The 25,949-nt window shown below is 51.8% G+C and overlaps 1 protein-coding gene across 1 annotated transcript in view; it reads right to left on the bottom strand.

The window, feature by feature from the left end:
• The window catches only part of PRICKLE3 (prickle planar cell polarity protein 3), a 129,647-nt gene that overhangs the window by 51,452 nt on the left and 52,246 nt on the right, over positions 1-25,949 (bottom strand). Inside the window, exons 2-4 of the mRNA XM_086940158.1 lie at positions 17,416-17,501; positions 11,998-12,181; positions 621-734 (exon numbers count right to left, since the gene is read on the bottom strand). Coding sequence (XP_086796284.1) covers positions 621-734; positions 11,998-12,181; positions 17,416-17,501 — 384 coding nt within the window. The remainder of the gene's footprint in view (positions 1-620; positions 735-11,997; positions 12,182-17,415; positions 17,502-25,949) is intronic.

Here is a 25,949-nt window from a genome sequence, read left to right as displayed (position 1 = left end):
AACAAATGACAAACACACTGAACAAGGGGAGGTCAAAAGCTGACTGGCACCCAAGTAGAGCCAACACATGACAATCAGACGGAACCAGAAGCAGAAACCGGGCAGTGTCCATGACATGCACATGGAAGCACACAGCACACAGACCTCGCTCCATAAAAATACCAAACATACAGAAATCATGTCCAACCAGAAAAAGCCTGAAGCAGGCAATCTTCAGAAGACAGCAAGCACATGGGAAGCACTTGTGCAGACCACAAACAGAAGGAGGCTGGGGGAGGATGCAGAGGGGTGTGACACCCACCAGTGCAGGTCCTGGACTCACCTCGGGGCCCTGGACTCCTGGACTCACCTCGGGGCCCTGGACTCCTGGACTCACTCGGGCCCTGGACTCACCTCGGGGCCCTGGACTCACCTCGGGGCCCTGGACTCACCTCGGGGCCCTGGACTCACCTCGGGGCCCTCGACTCACCTCGGGGCCCTCGACTCACCTCGGGGCCCTCGACTCACCTCGGGGCCCTCGACTCACCTCGGGGCCCTCGACTCACCTCGGGGCCCTCGACTCACCTCGGGGCCCTCGACTCACCTCGGGGCCCTGGACTCACCTCGGGGCCTAGACTCACCTCACTGTCGTGCGGGGGCAGCTGGTGCAGGAGCTGCTTGATCCGGTACCGCTCGCCAGCACTGTTCACATAGGGCACCTTGTCCTCAGGAAGGCAGCTGAAGTACTGGTACACCTGCCAGAGAGGTCAACCAATCAGCGACGAGAAGGGCGGAGCATCTTTGTGTCTTCAGACAGGTCACTATACGGGGCACGTGGACCCCTGGAGGCCTTGACGGCCACCGCTCTGTCCACTGCAGTGGAGAGCAGGGTGCATGGGGTGCAGACAGCTTCCCTCACTAGGCTGGGAGTCACAGGGGGCCACAGGGCCCCATCTTTCAACATTATCTTAATGGGGTGATGGCTAGTGTGGTGGCTAGTGTGGCCAGTGAGTGGGAGGGTGGTGGCTAGTGTGGCCAGTGAGTGGGAGGGCGGTGGCTAGTGTGGCCAGTGAGTGGGAGGGCGGTGGCTAGTGTCGACAATGAGTGGGAGGGTGGTGGCTAGTGTGGCCAGAGAGGGGGGGTGTGGTGGCAAGTGTGATCAGGGAGTGTGAGGGAGCAGGCTACTGTGGCCAGTGAGTGGGAGGGTGGCGGCTAGTGTGACCAGTGAGTGGGATGGTAGTGGCTAGTGTGAGGCCAGTGAGTGGGAAGGTGGTGGCTAGTGTGGCCAGTGAGGGGGAGGGTGGTGCAAGTGTGCCCAGTGAGTGGGATGGCAGTGGCTAGTGTGGGCAGTGAGTGGGAAGGTGATGGGTAGTGTGGTAAGTGAGTGTGAGGGTGGTGGCAAGTGTGGCCAGTGAGTGGGAGGGCAGTGGATAGTGTGGCCACTGAGTGTGAGGGAGGAGGCTAGTGTGAGGCCAGTGAGTGGGAGGGTGGTGGCTAGTGTGGCCAGTGAATAGGAGGGTGGTGGCTAGTGTGAGGCCAGTGAGTGGGAGGGTGGTGGCTAGTGTGAGGCCAGTGAGTGGGAGGGTGGTGGCTAGTGTGGCCAGTGAATGGGAGGGTGGTGGCTAGTGTGAGGCCAGTGAGTGGGAGGGTGGTGGCAAGTGTGGCCAGTGAGGGGGAGGGTGGTGGCTAGTGTGGCCAGTGAGGGGGAGGGTGGTGTTAGGTGTGGCCAGTGAGGGGGGTGGTGGCTAGTGTGGCCAGTAAATGGGAGGGTGGTTGCTAGTGTGAGGCCAGTGAGTGGGAGGGTGGTGGCTAGTGTGAGGCCAGTGAGTGGGAGGGTGGTGGCAAGTGTGGCCAGTGAGTGGGAGGGGATAGGCTAGTGTGGCCAGTGAGTGGGAGGGTGGTGGCTAGTGTGGCCAATAAGTATGAGGGAGGAGGCTAGTGTGGCCAGTGAGGGGGAGGGTGGTGTCTAATTTGGCCAGTGAGTGGGAGGGCAGTGGCTAGTGTGGCCAGTAAGTATGAGGGAGGAGGCTAGTGTGGCCAGTGAGTGGGAGGGTGGTGGCTAGTGTGGCCAGTGAGGGGGAGGGTGGTGGCTAGTGTGGCCAGTGAGGGGGAGGGTGGTGGCTAGTGTGGCCAGTGAATGGGAGGGTGGTGGCTAGTGTGAGGCCAGTGAGGGGGAGGGTGGGGGCAAGTGTGGCCAGTGAGAGGAACGGCGGTGGCTAGTGTTGGCAGTGAGTGTGAGGGTGGTGGCTAGTGTGGCCAGTGAATGGGAGGGTGGTGGCTAGTGTGTGGCCAGTGAGTGGGAGGGTGGTGGCAAGTGTGGCCAGTAAGTGGGAGGGGTAGGCTAGTGTGGCCAGTGAGTGGGAGGGTGGTGATAAGTGTGGCCAGTGAGTGGGAGGGCAGTGGCTAGTGTGGCCAGTGAGTGGGAGGGTGGTGGCTAGTGTGGCCAGTGAGTGGGAGGGCGGTGGCTAGTGTGGCCAGTGAGTGGGAGGGCGGTGGCTAGTGTCGACAATGAGTGGGAGGGTGGTGGCTAGTGTGGCCAGAGAGGGGGGTGTGGTGGCAAGTGTGATCAGGGAGTGTGAGGGAGCAGGCTACTGTGGCCAGTGAGTGGGAGGGTGGCGGCTAGTGTGACCAGTGAGTGGGATGGTAGTGGCTAGTGTGAGGCCAGTGAGTGGGAAGGTGGTGGCTAGTGTGGCCAGTGAGGGGGAGGGTGGTGCAAGTGTGCCCAGTGAGTGGGATGGCAGTGGCTAGTGTGGGCAGTGAGTGGGAAGGTGATGGGTAGTGTGGTAAGTGAGTGTGAGGGTGGTGGCAAGTGTGGCCAGTGAGTGGGAGGGCAGTGGATAGTGTGGCCACTGAGTGTGAGGGAGGAGGCTAGTGTGAGGCCAGTGAGTGGGAGGGTGGTGGCTAGTGTGGCCAGTGAATAGGAGGGTGGTGGCTAGTGTGAGGCCAGTGAGTGGGAGGGTGGTGGCTAGTGTGAGGCCAGTGAGTGGGAGGGTGGTGGCTAGTGTGGCCAGTGAATGGGAGGGTGGTGGCTAGTGTGAGGCCAGTGAGTGGGAGGGTGGTGGCAAGTGTGGCCAGTGAGGGGGAGGGTGGTGGCTAGTGTGGCCAGAGAGGGGGGGTGTGGTGGCAAGTGTGATCAGGGAGTGTGAGGGAGCAGGCTACTGTGGCCAGTGAGTGGGAGGGTGGCGGCTAGTGTGACCAGTGAGTGGGATGGTAGTGGCTAGTGTGAGGCCAGTGAGTGGGAAGGTGGTGGCTAGTGTGGCCAGTGAGGGGGAGGGTGGTGCAAGTGTGCCCAGTGAGTGGGATGGCAGTGGCTAGTGTGGGCAGTGAGTGGGAAGGTGATGGGTAGTGTGGTAAGTGAGTGTGAGGGTGGTGGCAAGTGTGGCCAGTGAGTGGGAGGGCAGTGGATAGTGTGGCCACTGAGTGTGAGGGAGGAGGCTAGTGTGAGGCCAGTGAGTGGGAGGGTGGTGGCTAGTGTGGCCAGTGAATAGGAGGGTGGTGGCTAGTGTGAGGCCAGTGAGTGGGAGGGTGGTGGCTAGTGTGAGGCCAGTGAGTGGGAGGGTGGTGGCTAGTGTGGCCAGTGAATGGGAGGGTGGTGGCTAGTGTGAGGCCAGTGAGTGGGAGGGTGGTGGCTAGTGTGGCCAGTGAATAGGAGGGTGGTGGCTAGTGTGAGGCCAGTGAGTGGGAGGGTGGTGGCTAGTGTGAGGCCAGTGAGTGGGAGGGTGGTGGCTAGTGTGGCCAGTGAATGGGAGGGTGGTGGCTAGTGTGAGGCCAGTGAGTGGGAGGGTGGTGGCAAGTGTGGCCAGTGAGGGGGAGGGTGGTGGCTAGTGTGGCCAGTGAGGGGGAGGGTGGTGATAGGTGTGGCCAGTGAGGGGGGTGGTGGCTAGTGTGGCCAGTAAATGGGAGGGTGGTTGCTAGTGTGAGGCCAGTGAGTGGGAGGGTGGTGGCTAGTGTGAGGCCAGTGAGTGGGAAGGTGGTGGCAAGTGTGGCCAGTGAGTGGGAGGGGATAGGCTAGTGTGGCCAGTGAGTGGGAGGGTGGTGGCTAGTGTGGCCAATAAGTATGAGGGAGGAGGCTAGTGTGGCCAGTGAGGGGGAGGGTGGTGTCTAATTTGGCCAGTGAGTGGGAGGGCAGTGGCTAGTGTGGCCAGTAAGTATGAGGGAGGAGGCTAGTGTGGCCAGTGAGTGGGAGGGTGGTGGCTAGTGTGGCCAGTGAGGGGGAGGGTGGTGGCTAGTGTGGCCAGTGAGGGGGAGGGTGGTGGCTAGTGTGAGGCCAGTGAGGGGGAGGGTGGTGGCTAGTGTGAGGCCAGTGAGGGGGAGGGTGGGGGCAAGTGTGGCCAGTGAGAGGAACGGCGGTGGCTAGTGTTGGCAGTGAGTGTGAGGGTGGTGGCTAGTGTGGCCAGTGAATGGGAGGGTGGTGGCTAGTGTGTGGCCAGTGAGTGGGAGGGTGGTGGCAAGTGTGGCCAGTAAGTGGGAGGGGGTAGGCTAGTGTGGCCAGTGAGTGGGAGGGTGGTGATAAGTGTGGCCAGTGAGTGGGAGGGCAGTGGCTAGTGTGGCCAGTAAGTATGAGGGAGGAGGCTAGTGTGGCCAGTGAGTGGGAGGGTGGTGAGTAGTGTGGCCAGTAAGTGGAGGGTGGTGGCTAGTGTGGCCAATGAGTGGGAGGGTGGTGGCTAGTGTGGCCAGTGAGTGGAGGGCGGTGGCTAGTGTGGACAATGAGTGTGAGGGAGGTGGCTAGTGTGGGCAGTGAGAGAGGGGGTGGTGGCTAGTGTGGCCAGTGAGTGTGAGGGAGGTGGCTAGTGCGGCCAGTGAGGGTGTGTGGTGGCTAGTGTGGCCAATGAGTGGGAGGGTGGTGGCTAGTGTGGCATTGAGGGGGAGGGTGGTGGCCAGTGAGGGGGGGGTGGTGGCCAGTGAGGGGGGAGGGTGGTGGCCAGTGAGGGGGGAGGGTGGTGGCCAGTGAGTGGGAGGGCGGTGGCTAGTGTGGCCAGTGAGTAGGAGGGTGGTGGCTAGTGTGGCCAGTGAGTGGGAGGGGGTAGGCTAGTGTGGCCAGTGAGGGGGAGGGTGGTGTCTAGTGTGGCCAGTGAGTGGGAGGGGGTAGGCTAGTGTGGCCAGCGAGGGGGAGGGTGGTGTATAGTGTGGCCAGTGAGTGGGAGGGCAGTGGCTAGTGTGGCCTGTAAGTATGAGGGATGAGGCTAGTGTGGCCAGTGAGGGGGTGGTGTCTGGTGTGGCCAGTGAGTGGGAGGGCAGTGGCTCGAGGGTGGTGGCTAGTGTGGCAGTGAGGGGGAGGGTGGTGGCTAGTGTGGCCAGTGAGGGAGAGGGTGGTGGCTAGTGTGGCCAGTGAGTGGGAGGGTGGTATACCTCCCTCTCTGGCAGGAGGCTGCCTCCTATCAGCCACAGACTGTCCTGAGGAGGGCTGGTGAATAGGAAACCCCGTGGGCACAGAGCCCCCCCCCCACCCAGGGCTGTTAATATGGAAGGAGGGACCCCCATGGACACAGAGGGGCCGCTCCTCCCCCACCCAGGACTGTTAATATGGAAGGAGGGACCCCCATGGGCACAGAGGGGCCGCCCCCCACCCAGGGCTGTAAATATGGAAGGAGGGACCCCCCATGGACACAGCGGGGTCGCCCCCCCACCCAGGGCTGTTAATATGGGAGGAGGGACCCCCATGGACATACAGAGGCCCCCCCCAGGGCTGTTAATATGGAAGGAGGGACCCCCATGGACATAAAGAGGCCCCCCCCCCGGGCTGTTAATATAGAAGGAGGGACCCCCCCATGGACACAGAGGCCGCCCCCCCCCCCAATTGACACAGAGTGGCCGCCCCCCCCCCAGGGCTGTTAATATGGAAGGAGGGACCCCCCATGGACACAGAGGGCCCCCGCCCTCCCAGGGCTGTTATTATGGAAGGAGCCCCCCCCCCCGCGGACAATGGTTTCTTAGTTCACAAGCACTTGTGTGTTACGTTCTCTCTCTTATGAACTCACAGAAACCAGTATCCTCTGCTGTAGCTGAGGATATTCCAGATTCAGATGCTGGGATTATTCCGCCCTCTGGTGGTCGTGTGAGGAAGTTCTTCTGTGCCAACAACAGGCATTGAGTCCTTATGGCTCGTGATGCCAGCTGAGCCTGCAGTGCCACGCCTGGGACCCCCATCTTCAGAGTGTGCCCCCCGCTGACGTCAGGACTGATATATGCGTCAGTCCTCTTATGTCCAGCTGCTGCCCCCCCTCCTGCTGCTGCACCCCCCCCTTGGTGACCGCCTTGCCAAGAGTTGTGCTGCACGTGAGACATAAGGTGCGGCTCGTGTCCACGTGACACGTCACCGGCCCCTCCCTGTTCATTGCTCTCCCTGCTGGAGAGGGAGGGGTTAATACAAATCTTGGGAACTGAACCATTTAGATAGAATTAAAATCAGAAACCCCTCGGAGTGGAGACTGGGGGTCCGTCTGTCCACAGGACTCCCCCGCTGTTCGCTCCCTCCGCGTGCAGCCGTGCGAAGGCTGGGATTTATTTTAATTTTATTTTTGAGTTCATATACTGCTAGCTACACCCAAAATGAGTACAAGAAAAAGTGGGCGCCTTCACCCTTGGATGCGCAGGTAATCCATGCATTAGCAGGTAAGGATGCCACAAGGGATGGTTTAATTTACACACAGTTTGACATTCGATTTGCGAATAATGGTCGCAAGCTTTATCTGGAAGCCTACATTTAGTTATTTAGAAATGTAGTTAACTAATGTCTATTAGAACAAATCTGCTATAAATGGTCTCACACGGGAGTAAGTGTTTCAAAAAGTGAATTTATAATGAAGAAAGCCTTTCTAAGGCCGCCATTTTCCAAGATGTACTCGAAAGAGAGCGCTCGCGTGGGCGCCAAGGGTCCCCCCATCACTGTCCCCTGTGACCCGAGCCGATGCAGGATCGAACTCTTCACACAGGCCAGCGGGTCCGGTACTCTCTCTTATTGAATCATGGAATAACCACTCGTATGTGGACGCATAGCAAGTTCAGGGTCTGCGGCGCTGTGCCAGACCAACCGCTTCTATAGGGTAAGTAAGTATGCACTGCGGTGCGCGTGCACTGCATCGATCCACTGGATTCAAGCAAGCTGGGCTGAAGACGGCTGGAATGCCAGAAACCGTTCCTAAGAAGCTTATTTACGGTCCAGTGAAGGCATGGCTTGGCAGTTCGGGCTGGACTGTTCCCATGAGGCACAGGGTCAGACTGATTTGCATATGGCCATGTCTGAACTGGGGTGGCAGAGTGGGCTAAAGAATGGTGATGGATTAAACCCAGATCAGTTGACTGGGTGTGAGTGTTTGATTGCTTCAGATGCTCCGTCCATCACCACCCCCTTTTGTAACGCTTTTGGCCGCCATAAGTGTGGCAGGGTATGCTCAGACGTGAGTCTCTTGCTCACTTTGCCACTGGATTCAAGCAAGCCGGGCTGGAGACGGCTGGAATGCCAGAAACCGGTCCTCGGAAGCTTGTTTCCGGTCTAGGGAAGGCATGGCTTGGCAGTTCGGGCTGGACTGTTCCCATGAGGCACAGGGTCAGACTGATTTGCATATAGCAGGGTCTGAACTGGGGTGGTGGAGTGAGCTAAAGAATGATGATGGATTCAACCCAGATCTGTGACGGGGTGAGTGCTTGCAATGTTCAACACTCCGCCCATCATCCCCTTGTGTTTGCTTTTCTCGTCCTAAGTTGGCAGAGTATGCCCAGACATGGGTCCCTTATTCACTTTGCCACTGGATTCAAGCTAGCCTGGATGATGACGGCTGATTAGCCAGAAACCGGTCCCAGGATGCTTGTTTCCGGTCCAGGGAAGGCATGGCATGGCAGTTCGGGCTGGACTGTTCCCATGAGGCACAGGGTCAGACTGATCTGCATATAGCTGTGTCTGAACTGGGGTGGCAGAGTGGGCTAAAGAACGGTGATGGATTAAACCCTGATCTGTGACGGGGGTGAGTGTCTGAAATTTTTCAAGGCTCCGTCCATCATCTCCTTGTGTTTACTTTGTGCACTACCGAGGCTCTACATCCTGGGAATCACGGTATCTTGATTCTTGGCACACATTGTGGATCACAACTGCGCCAAAAGTAACAATGACATTTAAATTATATTTAAAAGTGAAGGAAAGTAAATAAACTATCCATTTAAAATATATTATATTTAATAGTATTAATAAAAAACATTTGCAAATAAAGGGATTATGGAGGATATTGCTTAGCCCCAGTACAAAGAGAAGTATAAATGTAAGTGTTTGGTTAGTAAATTCAACTAAACATACATCAAATATATTTAAAGGACAGAGTTAATACAAAACAAATAAGACAACGTTCAGCGGTGTTCCCCCACCCCTGAAGATATGGAGTTTACATGTTTCATATTTACTTTACAGTAATATACATTTAAAAGCAGTGCCAATTAATGCTGTGAGGCTGTAGATTAGATTAATTATACACTTTAGGACTTAGCTATTAAGAAAGGAAAACTGAATATACTTAACTGAGATAATTGTATCAATTCTGAATGATGTAAACACGATTAAAGGTTGGGTTCTTGCATTCTAAATTAAATATTTCTTAAGATTATATTTAAGTAAATTAAATATATTTAAATGTGAGGGTTAGATTGTTGATGAAATTGTAAATGAATTAAAATATTTCGTGGTTATAGTTAGAATATTGAACATACAGGAGTAAGTATAACTTTCTAAGTGACTTTAAAGCGATTGCTTGGACGTTGCCGGATCTTCTCCTGAGAAGGTTTGACGTCGGGATGAGATCCCGTTTAGGTTGGCATCTATAGGTCTGGTCCTGCAGACATGAACGCCTCTTTACCCGCCAGTCTTGAGATGTGGACGCACACATCTGGCCTCTCCCCTGCAATGGCCGCCACCACTGCTGGACAGTTTGCGACCAACCTTGGTGCTTTGTTCATCAGAAACCCTGAGATCCTCCAATCTTCCCCCTTCTCCCCAGGACCGCCTCCACCAACCAAAATAGTTGTTCTGTTCTGGAGACCCCTCCCTCCCCCCCCGCCCCCCCCGGATGTGGTAATCTGCATTCTTCCGATCTACGGTTGGTAAATATTCTCTTATTTCCTGCAACGCGATGGCGTCTTACAAGGTTGTCACCTTGAAGCTTTGTGTCTTTCCGAAATGGTGTAAGGGACTGAAGACTAAACCAAGTCTCAAAGTCCCCTCTTTCAAATGAGGCATCGACTGCCCCCCCCCCCCCCCCCCCCTTGTGTTTCTGCTTGGAGGGGTCTTCTCCTCTCGCCTCGGTGTCTGATCCCATCTTCCAGGCTCTGTTTCTGATGACTTTGCATCAATCAATCATATCATTTGTAAAGCTCACTATTTACCCATGAGGGTCTCTAGGCGCTGGGGGAGGGGAATGCTGCTACTGCTCGAAGAGCCAGGTCTTGAGGAGTCTTCTGAAGGTCAGCAGGTCTTGGGTCTGCCGTAGGTGGGTGGGGAGGGTGTTCCAGGTCCAGCGAGGTGGGAGAACGATCTGCCGCCGGAGGTCACTCTTCGGAAGCGGGGGACTGTGGCGAGGGCGAGGTCGGCGCTGCATCAGTTCTAAGCAGTGTCACAGGTGTGTCTGAGCTGAGCCCACGTGTCTCAAGACAGGGACCTTCCAGCAGGGTGCGTTGAGACTGGTTGACCCTGCCCCACAGCGGCATCTGGTGCGATCGACAACCCCTTCCTCCAGTGTGACGGCCGGCCTTGCCTCGTGCATCCATTCCCAAGGACCAGATTCAGGCACGAGAGACTCAAGCGGGGGGACTCAGCTGGGGGGTCTCGAGTCAGGTGAGGTACTCAGGAGGGGGGCTCAGGCAGTGGGGACTCAACTCAGGTGGGGGGCTCAGAAGGAGGGAGGGGGTCAGACGAGAGGGACTCAGGTGGCCGGGGGGGCAGTCGCATCTGTTCGTTGTGATCTCTTTCTTTCGGGGTCCACAGTTGAGCCTGGTTCCTCATGTCCATAAACAGGACCCCGCGGGGATGCCCTGGATTTCCTTTACATTATGTGCACAGTTTTTGTAATTTTTATAAATGTTCTTCCCCCTTTCTGACCTTCCTGACAGCAGAGCTAAAAGCACTTCCAGCAGAAGCTCCATGTCTCTGCTCTTGCACACGTGGGACCCCATGCCGCTTCTCTAGTCCGGGTGGTATCCGCACATAGAGACGAGGGTCTTCTGGGAGGTGGGTCTCAACCCTGCTGTGGAGAGTGCGCCTGGACCCCTTGCCACAGATGTTGCCTCATCCTCTTGAGGGCATTCTTGGTCTATGTGTGGGGTGTCCCCTCCACCTCGCAGCCCCCTCACGCCCCCCAGGGGTGGGTGCGACTCTCGCATGGGGGCCAGTGCATGCAGCACTCACCCGGATCCCGGCACCTCCTCTTATGGTCTGTGCTTTGCGGAATGACGTGATTCAACGCTTCACTCAATCACTTTGAATCTTCAGAGTCAGGTCTTTCTGAGATTTTGGCGCTACAATATCTTGTGACGCTTTATTTTCATTTTAGGTTGTTTTAAATATTGATCCTTCTCTTTAGAGCAAGTCTGGGCCGTTCTCTGGATCCTTCCGGCGTCTTTGCTTTCAAGAAAGAAGATGGCCGTGGGAAACCTACTTAAAGATTCACAGCTTTGGTTTCACCTTTCGGAAGGTCCGTGTCTTCGACGTCGAAGGTGATGTAGGAACTTTCAGTTGAAACATTTGTTAGTCTGGAGGAGGCTTTACAAGCATTAACCTCTTCCGTATCAATGAATCAATCGATCAGGGGTTTGTAGAGCGTGTCTACTCACCCGTGAGGGTCTCAAGGCGTTGAGGGGCTGCTGATCGTTCTGGGTGTTGGGGTTCAGTCGAAGGAAGCGCCGGGTCTTGATCTCCTTTCTGAACTGGGTGAGCGCTGGGGAGAGGCAGGGTGTTCCGGGTCTTGGTGGGGAGGTAGGAGAAGGATTTTCCTCCGGCTCTGGTCTTGTGGATCCGTGGGACGGTGGGCGGGGCCACTAGGGCAGAGCGAAATTGTCTGGCGGGTACACGGAATGAGAGGCGGTGGTTCAGATATGCTGGTCCTGCCTCGTGGAGGGCTTTGTAGGCGTGTGTGAGGAGCTTGAAGGTAATTCTTTTGTATCAACAGTTTTTCATCACCAGTTACGTATTGTGGTCCATACATCGCACCTCCCCTTATGTCTATGTCCGATTTGGAGAATTGTTCCTCTTTTTCCATCCGAGCCCTGATCCTGGGAGCTGGGACCAACCTCTTGTAAACGCAGCTCACGGCATCGAGGTTACCTGAGCCAATCCCTGTGCCAGGGCCTGACGAGCCCAACGTCTCACGTTTTAGGGATTTCATCTGCAATTTAAAAGACAGATCAGATCTTCTCACCTTGCGGCACAGTAGCTGCTTTGCACACCTTCAGCTTGTTCCACTTTGGAGTATCTTTGATGCCGCAAAGATCGGAAACAGAACAGCAATCTGTCCTTCACCAAGTCATACAAAACACAGCAGAAAACAAAACATCTGACCACACATTCTCCACAACTTAGACCTCCTACAGTGCAAGTCCTGGAGGTATCTAGAGAAGGACTCCCGACCTTCCAAATGTTGGTTTTGTGGCCTCGATCCCACGAGCGCCCTTCTACAGTACGAAAGCTTGCCGCTCTCGGGTACCGTTAATGCTGTAGAGGCCCGGGATATTCTGTCCCACACTAACCAGCAGAGACAATAATCTCAGATGGTGGTCACGGGCCACTGTGGGCTTACGGGTGAAGTCCTCATGAGGGACATGGCTTCTGTGCATGGCTGTAGCCCACAACTAGATGGCGGAATAATGCACAGCATGTGAATCCAGCATAGTTTCAAGCAGAAAACCCTCCTATCACAGGATTAAGAGCTTTGGAAATAGGACAAAGTGAGGCAAACCTCTATCTGATCCCCAGAGAAGGTACCCATGGAACCCAGTTAAGTGGGCACATCCCTAGGACGGATGCCACCGCAGGGCTTGCCATACCTGCTCCGGCTTCAGTCCAGGTGGTACCCAGGCGTACTCCTCGGAGGCGCAGCCAGAGTCGTCATCCGAGATGGAGTGCCGCTGGTAGTCTGAGATCAGGCGGCCCATCATCTTCTCCAGATCCAGTGGGATGGTCCTGACAGCGTGGTCCTCCCGGGGGCACTTACAGTGCTGGCAAATCTTCCTGCAGACAGGGGGAGGAGCGAAGGATATGATGAGTCATGTATAGAAGAAGAGGCGCAGACACATATGATGAGTCATGTAGAGGGAAAGGCGCAGAGAGATATGATGAGTCATGTATAGAGGGGGAAGAGCAAAGGATATGATGAGTCAGGCATAGAGGGGGAGGCACAGAGGATATGATGTCATGTATAGATGGAGAGGAGCAAAGGATATGAGGAGTCATGTATAGAGGGAGAGGAGCAAAGGATATGAGTCATGTATAGAAGAGGCACAGAGGATATGATGAGTCATGTATAGAGGAAGAGGGGCAGAGAGATATAATGAGTCATGTATAGAGGGGGAGGAGCAAAGGATATGCTGAGTCATGTATAGAGGGAGAGGAGCAAAGGATATGATGAGTCACGTATAGAAGAAGAGGCGCAGAGAGATATGATGAGTCACTATAGAGGGAGAGGAGCAGAGGCTATGAGGAGTCATGTATAGAGGGAGAGGCGCACAGAGATATGATGAGTCATGTATAGAGTAATAGATGCAGAGAGATATGATGAGTCATGTATAGAGGTATAGATGCATAGAGATAGGAGTCATGTGTAGATGTATAGAGGAAGAGGCGCAGAGGATATGATGAGTCATGCATAGAGGTAGAGGCACAGAGGATATGATGAGTAATGTACAGAGAAAGGAGCAGAGAGATATGATGACTCATCATTGATGAGTCGTGTACAGAGAGCGAGGCGCAGAGGATATGATGACTCATCTATAGAGCGTGAAGAGCAGAGGATATGATAAGTCATGTATAGAGGAAGAGGTGCAGAGGATATGATGAGTCATCTATAGAGGAAGAGGCGCAGAGAGATATGATGAGTCATGTATATAGGGGGAGGAGCAAAGGATATGATGAGTCATGTATAGAGGGGGAGGAGCAAAGGATATGATGAGTCATGTATAGAGGGGGAAGAGCAAAGGATATGAGGAGTCATGTATAGGGGAAGAGCAAAGGATATGATGAGTCATGCATAGAGGGGGAGGCACAGAGGATATGATGTCATGTATAGATGGAGAGGAGCAAAGGATATGATGAGTCATGTATAGAAGAGGCGCAGAGAGATATGAGTCATGTATAGATGGAGAGGAGCAAAGGATATGAGGAGTCATGTATAGAGGGAGAGGAGCAAAGGATATGAGTCATGTATAGAAGAGGCACAGAGGATATGATGAGTCATGTATAGAGGAAGAGGGGCAGAGAGATATGATGAGTCATGTATAGAGGGGGAGGAGCAAAGGATATGATGAGTCATGTATAGAGGGAGAGGAGCAAAGGATATGATGAGTCACGTATAGAAGAAGAGGCGCAGAGAGATATGATGAGTCACTATAGAGGGAGAGGAGCAGAGGCTATGAGGAGTCATGTATAGAGGGAGAGGCGCACAGAGATATGATGAGCCATGTATAGAGTAATAGATGCAGAGAGATATGATGAGTCATGTATAGAGGTATAGATGCATAGAGATACGAGTCATGTGTAGATGTATAGAGGAAGAGGCGCAGAGGATATGATGAGTCATGCATAGAGGGAGAGGCACGGAGGATATGATGAGTAATGTACAGAGAAAGGAGCAGAGAGATATGATGACTCATCATTGATGAGTCGTGTACAGAGAGCGAAGCACAGAGGATATGATGACTCATCTATAGAGCGTGAGGAGCAGAGGATATGATAAGTCATGTATAGAGGAAGAGGCGCAGAGAGATATGATGAGTCATGTATATAGGGGGAGGAGCAAAGGATATGATGAGTCATGTATAGAGGGGGAGGAGCAAAGGATATGATGAGTCATGTATAGAGGGAGAGGAGCAAAGGATATGATGAGTCACGCATAGAAGAAGAGGCGCAGAGAGATATGATGAGTCACTATAGAGGGAGAGGAGCAGAGGCTATGAGGAGTCATGTATAGAGGGAGAGGCGCACAGAGATATGATGAGTCATGTATAGAGTAATAGATGCATAGAGATATGAGTCATGTGTAGATGTATAGAGGAAGAGGCGCAGAGGATATGATGAGTCATGTACAGAGAAAGGAGCAGAGAGATATGATGACTCATCATTGATGAGTCGTGTACAGAGAGCGAGGTGCAGAGGATGAGGACTCATCTATAGAGCGTGAGGAGCAGAGGATATGATAAGTCATGTATAGAGGAAGAGGTGCAGAGGATATGATGCGTCATCTATAGAGAGATATGATGAGTCACTATAGAGGGAGAGGCGCACAGAGATATGATGAATCATGTATAGAGGGATAGATGGAGAGAGATATGATGAGTCATGTATAGAGGGATAGATGCATAGAGATATGAGTCATGTTTAGCTGTATAGAGGAAGAGGCACAGAGGATATGAGGAGTCATGCATAGAGGGAGAGGCACAGAGGATATGATGAGTCATGTACAGAGACAGAGAAGCAGAGAGATATGATGACTCATTGATGAGTCGTGTACAGAGAGCGAGGCGCAGAGGATATGATGACTCATATATAGAGCGAGAGGAGCAGAGTATATGATAAGTCATGTATAGAGGAAGAGGTGCAGAGGATATGACGAGTCATCTATAGAGGAAGAGGAGCAGAGGATATGATGAGCCATGTATAGGTGTATATAGGGAGAGGCGCAGAGAGATATGCTGAGTCATGTATAGAGGGAGAGTAGCAGAGTAAATAACCACTCACTAGAAGGGGGGGAGAGGATGACATAAGGAGTCATGTATAGAGGGAGAGAGGCGAGAGACCCTCACTCACTGGAAGACCAGCAGTCTCACATTCATCCAATCCAGAGAGACCTTTGCTCAGGAGAGGGGGGGGGGGGGGGGGCTTTAACTCTCGGGGGGGGGGGGGGGGAAGAGAGAGAGCTAATCCGGGCCGCCCATCTGTCAGGCGCCCTCCTCCGGCGTTAATCCGGGATAAAGATGCCACCGACGAACCACCTGGGTGAGGATGAGGAGGGGCTGCAGGCTGTGGGGATGAAGGCTCAGAGCTAGGAAGAGCCACTGGGTGAGGATGAGGAGGGGCTGCAGGTTGAGGGGATGAAGGCTCAGGGCTAGGAAGAGCCCCTGGGTGAGGAGGAGGAGGGTGCAGGCTGTGGGGATGAAGGCTCAGGGCAGGGCTTGGAAACACTCGTGCAGACCTTCGCATCCTGGGCGCGCGGCGAGTGTGCATTGATGCGGATTTATTTATTTATTTATTTATTTATTTATGCATTTTTATATAGCACGGACTTTACCCGGAGGCGTCAGAGCGCTTCACATTAGGAACAGAAATGAAACATAATGAGAAACATTACAGAAGAGCAGATTACTAAAACATACGTTACTTACATAAGGTAATAGTGACAATTGTGAGCAAACAAAAAACATGAGGTAGTAAAAATTGTGAGCAACCAAAAATACATGAGGTAGTCAAAAGTGCACAAGAGGAAAAGTGACAAGTGTGTAGTTATAAGAGAAAACAGAGTATAATTTGAGGTATAACACTGCAATAAGTGCTAGGCACAAGAACAGGCGTTACGTAGGCAAGGTGGCACTTGTGCAAGTATCAAAGGTAAAAACATGTGAGAGGTAGCAACCGTGTGTTACAAGGGCAAAGTGAAGTGTGCATGTTACAAAAGGGCACCGAACACAAGTACATGGAGAATACTGCAAAAAGGTAGACACTCCCACCACAGGAAAACACTGGGAAGGCACTTCCATGGTCATGGAAAGTAAAAAAATATCAGTAGTGGGAAGTCTTCCTCCAAATAGCAAGAGGACGTGAATTACTTTTGGAGGTGTCTCTGGATTGTGTAGGCCCAGGTCGGATAGGAATTGTTTAAGGCAGGGTGGGGGGCAGGCCTTGGAGAGGAGGCCTGTCCCCCACACCCGAGGACCCTGGCCTGACCCCTGACTCCACCCCTGACCCCGGCCTGTGTACTGACTGCACCAGAGGCGGTTCCAGGCTCGGCCGCCAGGGGGCAGCAGCGGACCAGGGATGCCAGGAGCCGGTGCCAGGGACACGGGAGGGGCAGGGATGGAGCCGATGAGGTAAGGTGCAAAGAAGGCCCCGCCCCCACCCACGCACCCCCGAGGGCTTCAGCGGGGGCGGGGGACGCGCAGCAGCAACTAAAACAGGAGAAAAAAAAAGACAAGTGGAGTGTGACCTTGAGCAATGAACCGGTGCCCGCGGAGAGAGGGCAGACTGCGCGGACTCCAGCCCCACTCGATGTGGGTTCAGGTATCCTTGCGCAGGAAGGGTTAGACACACTCTACAAAGGGTCCGGGCAGGGCCGGCTCCATGGAGGTGAAACTGGTGCAGCTGCACCTGCCACTCACCCTGGGGGGGGGGGGGTGTTTAGAAATAACACTGGCTTCAAAAGCACCTGCTGCAGAGTTCCTTGTGTGTCCAGCAGTTTTCAGGCAATAGCAACAAATGTCGCGAAAACTCCTGTGGAGGGAGATCTTTTGCCCAGGGCAGTTTCCACTGATCAGAAGGTAACGCAGAGGGTTAAGGTGCATGCTACACAGAACGAGTGCCCTGCAGATCACGGAACTGTATTTTCTTTGGTTAGCGCAGTGGGTTACTGCTTTTGTCTCAGAGATCCGTTGTTTCTTGTAGTTCATAAGTTACAATCCTAATATAGCTCAGTGAGCTATGAACACGTTCTTATTAGTAAAGCCAACCCCAACCCCAACCACTGTGGTAGGTTTTTAATCCTGAGTTTGTGCTTCTTCAGACCAAACACTCTTAAAATCTGCTGCCCACTAGTATGGATGGCGTGTGACTCCTCCCCCTTGTACCCCTCGTTGGCTTATGAAGCATTCCTTATAGACTGACTTACACACGTATGATTCATTGTATCTGTAAAGTGCCATGACACCCAACACTGGTATGAGAAGCGCTATAAAACAAAGCGCATGGGAGAGGGGCTGTGGGGAGATGAGGGGCACTGGTGGAGGCTGGTAGTGAGGGAATCTGTGGAGAAGGAGATTTGTGGGGGGAGATGCCAACAAAGATTGTGGCCCTGGGCACCAGCAGCGCGAAGGCGGGCTCCCAGTGCGATCTTTGAACGTGCATCCCCTGACTGGGAGCAAAGCTCGTGCCCGAGGGTGGGCTGTGAGGTCACAGTGTGGAGGCTACAGCTGTAGGGGGACAGTGAAGAGGTCCACAGTGGACACATGTCCAGGACTGATACTCGCGCTGCAGGCTCTCACCTCCATCCGTGTGCCAAGAAGCCGGGGCAAGTGTCTCCACAGGCGTTACAGGGCTGCCCACGGTCAGGGTCGTCCTCCTCGTCCACCTGTGAGAACAACAGAAAGAGCAGAAGCAACTTAGATCCTGTGAGAACAGAAAGAGCAGAAGCAACTTAGATCCTGTGACAACAGAGAGCAGAAGCAACTTAGATCCTGTGAGAACAGAAAGAACAGAAGCAACTTAGATCCTGTGACAACAGAAAGAGCAGAAGCAACTTAGATCCTGTGAGAAGAGAGAGCAGAAGCAACTTAGATCCTGTGAGAACAGAAAGAGCAGAGGCAACTTAGATCCTGTGAGAACAGAAAGAGCAGAAGCAACTTAGATCCTGTGAGAACAGAAAGAGCAGAAGCAACTTAGATCCTGTGAGAACAACAGGAGCAGAAGCAACTTAGATCCTGTAAGAAGAGAGAACAAGAGCAGAAGAAACTTAGATCCTGTGAGAGCGAGAACAAGAACAGAAGAAACATAGATCCTGTGAGAACAACAAGAGAAGAAGCAACATAGATCCTGCGAGAAAACAAGAGCAGAAGCAACTTAGATCCCGTGAGAACAGAAAGAGCAGAAACAACTTAGATCCCGTGAGAACAGAAAGAGCAGAAACAACTTAGATCCTGTGAGAAGAGAGAGCAACAACAAGAGCAGAAGCAACATAGATCCTGTGAGAGCGAGAACAGAAGAAACATAGATCCTGTGAGAAAAACAAGAGAGAAAGCAACATAGATCCTGCGAGAACAACAAGAGCAGAAGCAACTTGGATCTTGTGAGAGCAACATCATGAGCAGTAGCAACTTAGACCCTGGGAAAATACCAAGAGCAGAAGCAAGTTAGACCCTGTGAGAAGAGAGAGCAACAACAAGAGCAGAAGCAACTTAGATCCCATGAGAACAAAACAACAAGAGCAGAAGCAACTTAGATCCTGTGCGAACAACAAGAGCAGAATCAACTTAGATCCCATGAGAACAAAACAAGAGAAGAAGCAACTTAGATTCTGTGAGAACAAAACAACAAGAGCAGAAGCAACGTAGACCCTGTGAGAAGAGAGAGCAACAACAAGAGCAGAAGCAACTTAGACCCTGTGAGAACAACAAGAGTTAACTTGGGCGTAGTTCTTGTAGTAGCGCTGTGCGTAGCTACACGAAGTGCACTTCGCATAGCTATGCGAACTGCGTAGTGCGGTAGTGAAAACGCTGTTCTCGCTGATTGCACAGTGCCGGATGCTTGCCCGCACAGTGCAGTCATTGCAAACGGCATCTTGCACAGTGCAAGCGGTCGTTTTCTCGCTAGCGGTCGTAAGTATTACAGCAATATTGAATGGGTTTGCTTAGATTGAGCCGCACATCTCAAGTTGTTACGCCAAGTATAATCGTGACAATAGGTCATTAAGCAATTGCAACTAAGGCGAGGGTGCTGAAGGTATATGACACCTACCCACCAAGGTGTCGTTTCCTCCCAAGATCCAAAGGGAAACTTGGGTTACACATATAAAGACAAAATACCTCAGCACACCCTTCTCATTATTTCTGCACGCAGTAGTATCAGTGTAATTTGACACAATCCTGGTAATCTCAGTGCCCTGTATAATTCAGTCCAAGAACAGATTATGATCTCAGGAGGTAATGATAGAATAGTCCAAAACAGGTCTCCTTGAATTGAAGTTTGTTTATTCTCATATACCACAGGAAGAAAGCAGCCGACGCGCGTTTCGCCCACAGGGCTTTTTCAAGGCTTGTAGTAATTTTTCTTCTAGTGACTCTGGTACACAACGGATATTCACAATATAGATTAATTGAATTCAGTCAGTCCCAAAGTATGAAATGGGTCTGCTTTTGTTATTCACTCTATATTAGAGATGAGAATGCGTCCAATTTTAGAGAATGTATTAATGTCCTTTCCAAATGAGTAATTGTAAACCCAAATTAGACAACATCCAACCCAAGGTATGGGTTTTACTCCCAGAATCTTGATAAATCCAAGGATAGATCTATTTCACAGCAGCAAGGGCAGTGTATCGCGCCCAAGTGAATCCAATACGAACTGCTGCTGTGAAATAGATCTATCCTTGGATTTATCAAGATTCTGGGAGTAAAACCCATACCTTGGGTTGGATGTTGTCTAATTTGGGTTTACAATAACTCATTTGGAAAGGACATTAATACATTCTCTAAAATTGGACGCATTCTCATCTCTAATATAGAGTGAATAACAAAAGCAGACCTATTTCATACTTTGGGACTGACTGAATTCAATTAATCTATATTGTGAATATCCGTTGTGTACCAGAGTCACTAGAAGAAAAATTACTACAAGCCTTGAAAAAGCCCTGTGGGCGAAACGCGCGTCGGCTGCTTTCTTCCTGTGGTATATGAGAATAAACAAACTTCAATTCAAGGAGACCTGTTTTGGACTATTCTATCATAACCTCCTGAGATCATAATCTGTTCTTGGACTGAATTATACAGGGCACTGAGATTACCAGGATTGTGTCAAATTACACTGATACTACCGCGTGCAGAAATAATGAGAAGGGTGTGCTGAGGTATTTTGTCTTTATTAGCGGTCGTAAGTATACGCAACCACTTGCAATGAGAAACCGGACCTCCTCGCTTTGAGAATCTCGCCGGGAGGTTTATTTTTCGCGCTCGAGATCGGCAACTTGATCTTGCTGATCGCGAACGAGGAAAAAGTCTCGCCGGGATGCTGATTTTGCTCACTCACATTCGCCAACTTGACGCTGAGGGCCACGAGCGAGCAAAAAATGCCTGCTACGCTTTTTTGCACTGTGCTACGTGCAATTCGTGTAGAGCGTAGTTAGGCAAACTACGCACACTTCTGAGTGTAGTGTAGAGTTCTGCCCAGGGTTAAACAAGAGCAGAAGCAACTGTAACCTGTGAGAACAACAAGAGCAGAAGCAACTAGGATCCTGTGAGAGCAACATCATGAGCAATAGCAAATTAGACCCTGGGAAAATAAGAGCAGAAGTAAGTTAGATCCTTTGAGAACAACAAGAGCAGAAGCAACTTCGATCCTGTGAGACGAGAACAACAAGAGCAGAAGCAACTTAGATCCTGTGAGAACAAGAGCAGAAGCAACTTAGATCCTGTGAGACGAGAACAACAAGAGCAGAAGCAACTTAGATCCTGTGAGAACAAGAGCAGAAGCAACTTAGATCCTGTGAGACGAGAACAACAAGAGTAGAAGCAACTTAGATCCTGTGAGAAGAGAGAGCAACAACAAGAGCAGAAGCAACTTCGATCCTGTGAGACGAGAACAACAAGAGCAGAAGCAACTTAGATCCTGTGAGAACAAGAGCAGAAGCAACTTCGATCCTGTGAGACGAGAACAACAAGAGCAGAAGCAACTTAGATCCTGTGAGAACAAGAGCAGAAGCAACTTAGATCCTGTGAGACGAGAACAACAAGAGCAGAAGCAACTTAGATCCTGTGAGAACAAGAGCAGAAGCAACTTAGATCCTGTGAGACGAGAACAACAAGAGCAGAAGCAACTTAGATCCTGTGAGAACAAGAGCAGAAGCAACTTAGATCCTGTGAGACGAGAACAACAAGAGCAGAAGCAACTTAGATCCTGTGAGAACAAGAGCAGAAGCAACATAGATCCTGTGAGACGAGAACAACAAGAGTAGAAGCAACTTAGATCCTGTGAGAAGAGAGAGCAACAACAAGAGCATAAGCAACTTGGATCCTGTGAGAACAAGAGCAGAAGCAACTTAGATCCTGTGCGAACAACAAGAGCAGAATCAACTTAGATCCCAAGAGAACAACAAGAGCAGAAGCAACTTAGATCCCATGAGAACAACAACAAGAGCAGAAGCAACATAGATCCTGTAAGAAGTGAGAACAGTAAGAGCAGAAGCAGCATGAAGCCAGCTAAGTCCAGTCAGGCAGAGTGAAGCCAGCTAGGTCCTGTTACAGAACACCACAATAATAGAAGCCAGCTATGGTCCTTTCACACAACAACACACAGAATAAAGCCAGCTAGGACCTTGCAGGCAGCAACACACAGAATGAAGCCAGCTAGGTTCCATCACAGAACAACACACATAATGAAGCCAGCTAGGTTCCATCACAGAACAACACACAGAATGAAGCGAGCTTGGTCGTGTCACACAACAACACACCGAATGTAACAGTAAGTTTGTTACAGACAACCCACAGAATGAAGCCGGCGATTTCCTGTCAGATAACACACAGAGCTTGTGTCACGTAGGTCCTGTCAGATAACACACAGAGCTTGTGTCACGTAGGTCCTGTCAAGTAACAGCACACAGAGCTTGTGTCACGTAGGTCCTGTCAGATAACAACACACAATGCTTGTGTCACGTAGATCCTGTCAGGTAACACACAGAGCTTGTGTCACGTAGGTCCTGTCAGGTAACCACACACAGAGCTTGTGTCACGTAGGTCCTGTCAGATAACAACACACAGAGCTTGTGTCACGTAGGTCCTGTCAGGTAACACACAGAGCTTGTGTCACGTAGGTCCTGTCAGGTAACAACACACAGAGCTTGTGTCACGTAGGTCCTGTCAGGTAACAACACACAGAGCTTGTGTCACGTAGATCCTGTCAGGTAACAACACACAGAGCTTGTGTCACATAGGTCCTGTCAGGTAACAACACACAGAGCTTGTGTCATGTGGGTCCTCTCAGGTAACACACAGAGATTGTGTCACGTAGGTCCTGTCAGGTAACCACACACAGAGCTTGTGTCACGTAGGTCCTGTCAGATAACAACACACAGAGCTTGTGTCACGTAGGTCCTGTCAGGTAACACACAGAGCTTGTGTCACGTAGGTCCGGTCAGGTAACAACACACAGAGCTTGTGTCACGTAGGTCCTGTCAGGTAACAACACACAGAGCTTGTGTCACGTAGATCCTGTCAGGTAACAACACACAGAGCTTGTGTCACATAGGTCCTGTCAGGTAACAACACACAGAGCTTGTGTCATGTGGGTCCTCTCAGGTAACAACACACAGAGCTTGCGTCACGTAGGTCCTGTCAGGTAACAACACACAGAGCGTGTGTCACCTAGGTCCTGTCAGATAACACACAGAGCTTGCGTCACGTAGGACCTGCCAGGTAACCACTCACAGAGCTTGTGTCACATAGGTCCTGTCGGGTAACCACACACAGAGCTTTACGTCACGTAGGTCCTGTCAGGTAACCACACACAGAGCTTGTGTCACATAGGTCCTGTCAGATAACACACAGAGCTTGCATCACGTAGGTCCTATCAGGTAACAACACACAACGCTTGTGTCACGTAGGTCCTGTCAGGTAACACACAGAGCTTGTGTCACATAGGTCCTGTCAGGTAACAACACACAGAGCTTGTGTCACGTAGATCCTGTCAGGTAACACACAGAGCTTGTGTCACGTAGGTCCTGTCAGATAACAACACACAGAGCTTGTGTCACGTAGGTCCTGTCAGGTAACCACACACAGAGCTTGTGTCACGTAGGTCCTGTCAGATAACAACACACAGAGCTTGTGTCACGTAGGTCCTGTCAGGTAACCACACACAGAGCTTGCGTCACGTAGGTCCTGTCAGGTAACCACACACAGAGCTTGCGTCACGTGGGTCCTGTCAGGTAACAACACACAGAGCTTGCGTCATGTAGGTCCTGTCAGGTAACAACACACAGAGCTTGTGTCACGTAGGTCCTGTCAGGTAACAACACACAGAGCTTGTGTCACGTAGATCCTGTCAGGTAACCACACACAGAGCTTGCGTCACGTAGGTCCTGTCAGGTAACAACACACAGAGCTTGCGTCACGTAGGTCCTGTCAGGTAACCACACACAGAGCTTGCGTCACGTAGGTCCTGTCAGGTAACAACACACAGAGCTTGCGTCACGTAGGTCCTGTCAGGTAACAACACACAGAGCTCGCGTCACGTAGGTCCTGTCAGGTAACCACACACAGAGCTTGTGTCACATAGGTCCTGTCAGGTAACACACAGAGCTTGTGTCACGTAGGTCCTGTCAGGTAACCACACACAGAGCTTGCGTCACGTGGGTCCTGTCATGTAACAACACACAGAGCTTGCGTCATGTAGGTCCTGTCAGGTAACAACACACAGAGCTTGTGTCACGTAGGTCCTGTCAGGTAACAACACACAGAGCTTGTGTCACGTAGATCCTGTCAGGTGACCACACACAGAGCTTGCGTCACGTAGGTCCTGTCAGGTAACAACACACAGAGCTTGCGTCACGTAGGTCCTGTCAGGTAACCACACACAGAGCTTGTGTCACACAGGTCCTGTCAGATAACACACAGAGCTTGCATCACGAAGGTCCTATCAGGTAACAACACACAACGCTTGTGTCACGTAGGTCCTGTCAGGTAACACACAGAGCTTGTGTCACGTAGGTCCTGTCAGGTAATAACACACAGAGCTTGTGTCACGTAGATCCTGTCAGGTAACCACACACAGAGCTTGTGTCACGTAGGTCCTGTCAGATAACAACACACAGAGCTTGTGTCACATAGGTCCTGTCAGGTAACCACACACAGAGCTTGCGTCACGTGGGTCCTGTCAGGTAACAACACACAGAGCTTGCGTCATGTGGGTCCTGTCAGGTAACTACACACAGAGCTTGCGTCATGTAGGTCCTGTCAGGTAACCACACACAGAGCTTGTGTCACATAGGTCCTGTCAGGTAACAGCACACAGAGCTTGTGTCACGTAGGTCCTCTCAGGTAACACACAAAGCTTGTGTCACCTAGGTCCTGTCAGGTAATGTAATGTAAAAAGAATTTATAAAGCGCGGCTAACACCTAACGGTTTCTTGGCGCTGAAAGCAAAGAAAGAAAAAAACAGACAGTCCATGGGGCTGAGAAGATTATTTGTAAGCTTTGCGGAACAGGTGGGTTTTTAGGAGAGACCTGAAGTGGGTTAGGGGGGAGGCCAGTCTTAAGCCTAGGGGAAGGGCGTCCCAAAAGGAAGGGGCAAGGAATGAGAGCCTTAGTCCTCCCTGTTTTTTACGTTTGAAGGTCGGGATCTGGAGTAGGGCCAGGTGGGCGGAACGGAGGTTGCGAGAAGGAACATATGGGTGCAGAAGTGAAGAGATGAACAAGGGGCCTGTGCCAACGAGGGACTTAAAAATAACGCAGCCCAGTTTGAATTGACACCGCTCAGCGACAGGGAGCCAGTGAAGAGATTTTAAAAGGGGGCGTACGTGTTGGTGTTTGGGTTGGCGATGAATGAGCCGTGCTGCCGTGTTCTGGACCAGTTGTAGCCTCTTTAGTTGGTATGCCGGTATGCCAAAAAAAAATAAATAAATAAATAAATGCAGGTTTATATAGCGCTAGGATCGACTCCCGGAGGAGTATCTCCGCGCTTCGACCGCTGCGAAACCCTTCCTGGCTTCCCTGAGAGATGGTCCCTTAATGGGTATCTCCAGGGTGAGACCAGGCATCCCCGGCGGTCTGGTGGGGCCGTTAGTGAAGATGAGGCAAGCTAATGCCCAGAGTTGCCGAGTGTGATCGCTGATCAGAGTGGGCACCGAGGCGAGAGAATTATCGAGTCCGCTGACCCTGGTCCAGAAACCTGCCGCGTCGGGAATCGAACCCTGGTCCCGGGCCGTCCTCTGCTCTCGGGTCTGCCGCCTCTAACCTGCCGCCAACTCTCTTTATGCCAACATAAAGAGAGTTGGCATAGTCTATCCTGGAGATGACTAGCGCCAATAAGGCCAGGGTGAGGGCTTCATTGGTCAGGAAGCGGGCAATTTTACGGATTTTTCTCAACTGGAAAAAGCTGGAGGACACCACCGCGCTAATCTGGGATTTCATTGTGAGGTCATTACTAATTATGATCCCAAGGCTCTTCACTGGGCTGACAGGATTAGGGGGGGTGCCCAACCTTGTGGGCCAAAAGGTGGAGTTCCAGGGGTTGATTGTACCCCCGACAAGCAGAAGTTCTGTCTTGTCGGGGTTAAGTTTTAAATGATTCGCCCCATCCAGTCACTGATGTGACAAAGAGTAGTTTGGAAATTGTCGATAGACTGGCCCGTAGAGTTAATATCGAAGACCAGCTGAATGTCATCCGCGTAATTAAACGCGGTGACATAGCTGCCTCGTAAAGAACGGATAAGGGGGTAAGATATAAATTAAAAAGAAGGGGCGATAAGAAGGAGCCCTGCGGGACGCCGCAAGTTAGCTCAACCTCGTCCGCGGAAAACTGAGAGGGCCGAACCGCCTGATGGCGGTTGCTCAGGAAGGAGCGGACCCAGGCCAGGGCAAAGCCCTGGATGCCGGCCTCCTCGACACGGTCGACCAGAATGTCATGGTCTACCGTGTCAAAGGCGGCCGACAGATCTAGGAGCACCAGGACCTGGCTGATGTTAGAGTCCGCTCCTCTACGCAGTTCCTCCATGACTGAAAGTATAACAGATTCCGTGGATTGATTGGGTCTAAAGCCAGCCTGTTGGGGATCGAGGAAATGAGAGTCCTCGATAAAGGTACTAAAGGTATTA

The sequence above is a fragment of the Lissotriton vulgaris genome, chromosome 10 (assembly GCF_964263255.1).
Source record: "Lissotriton vulgaris chromosome 10, aLisVul1.2, whole genome shotgun sequence".
Classification (NCBI taxonomy): Eukaryota; Metazoa; Chordata; class Amphibia; order Caudata; family Salamandridae; genus Lissotriton; species Lissotriton vulgaris.
The sequence above is the reverse complement of the archived record's forward strand: the minus strand, read 5'-3'. Positions and strand labels throughout refer to the sequence as shown.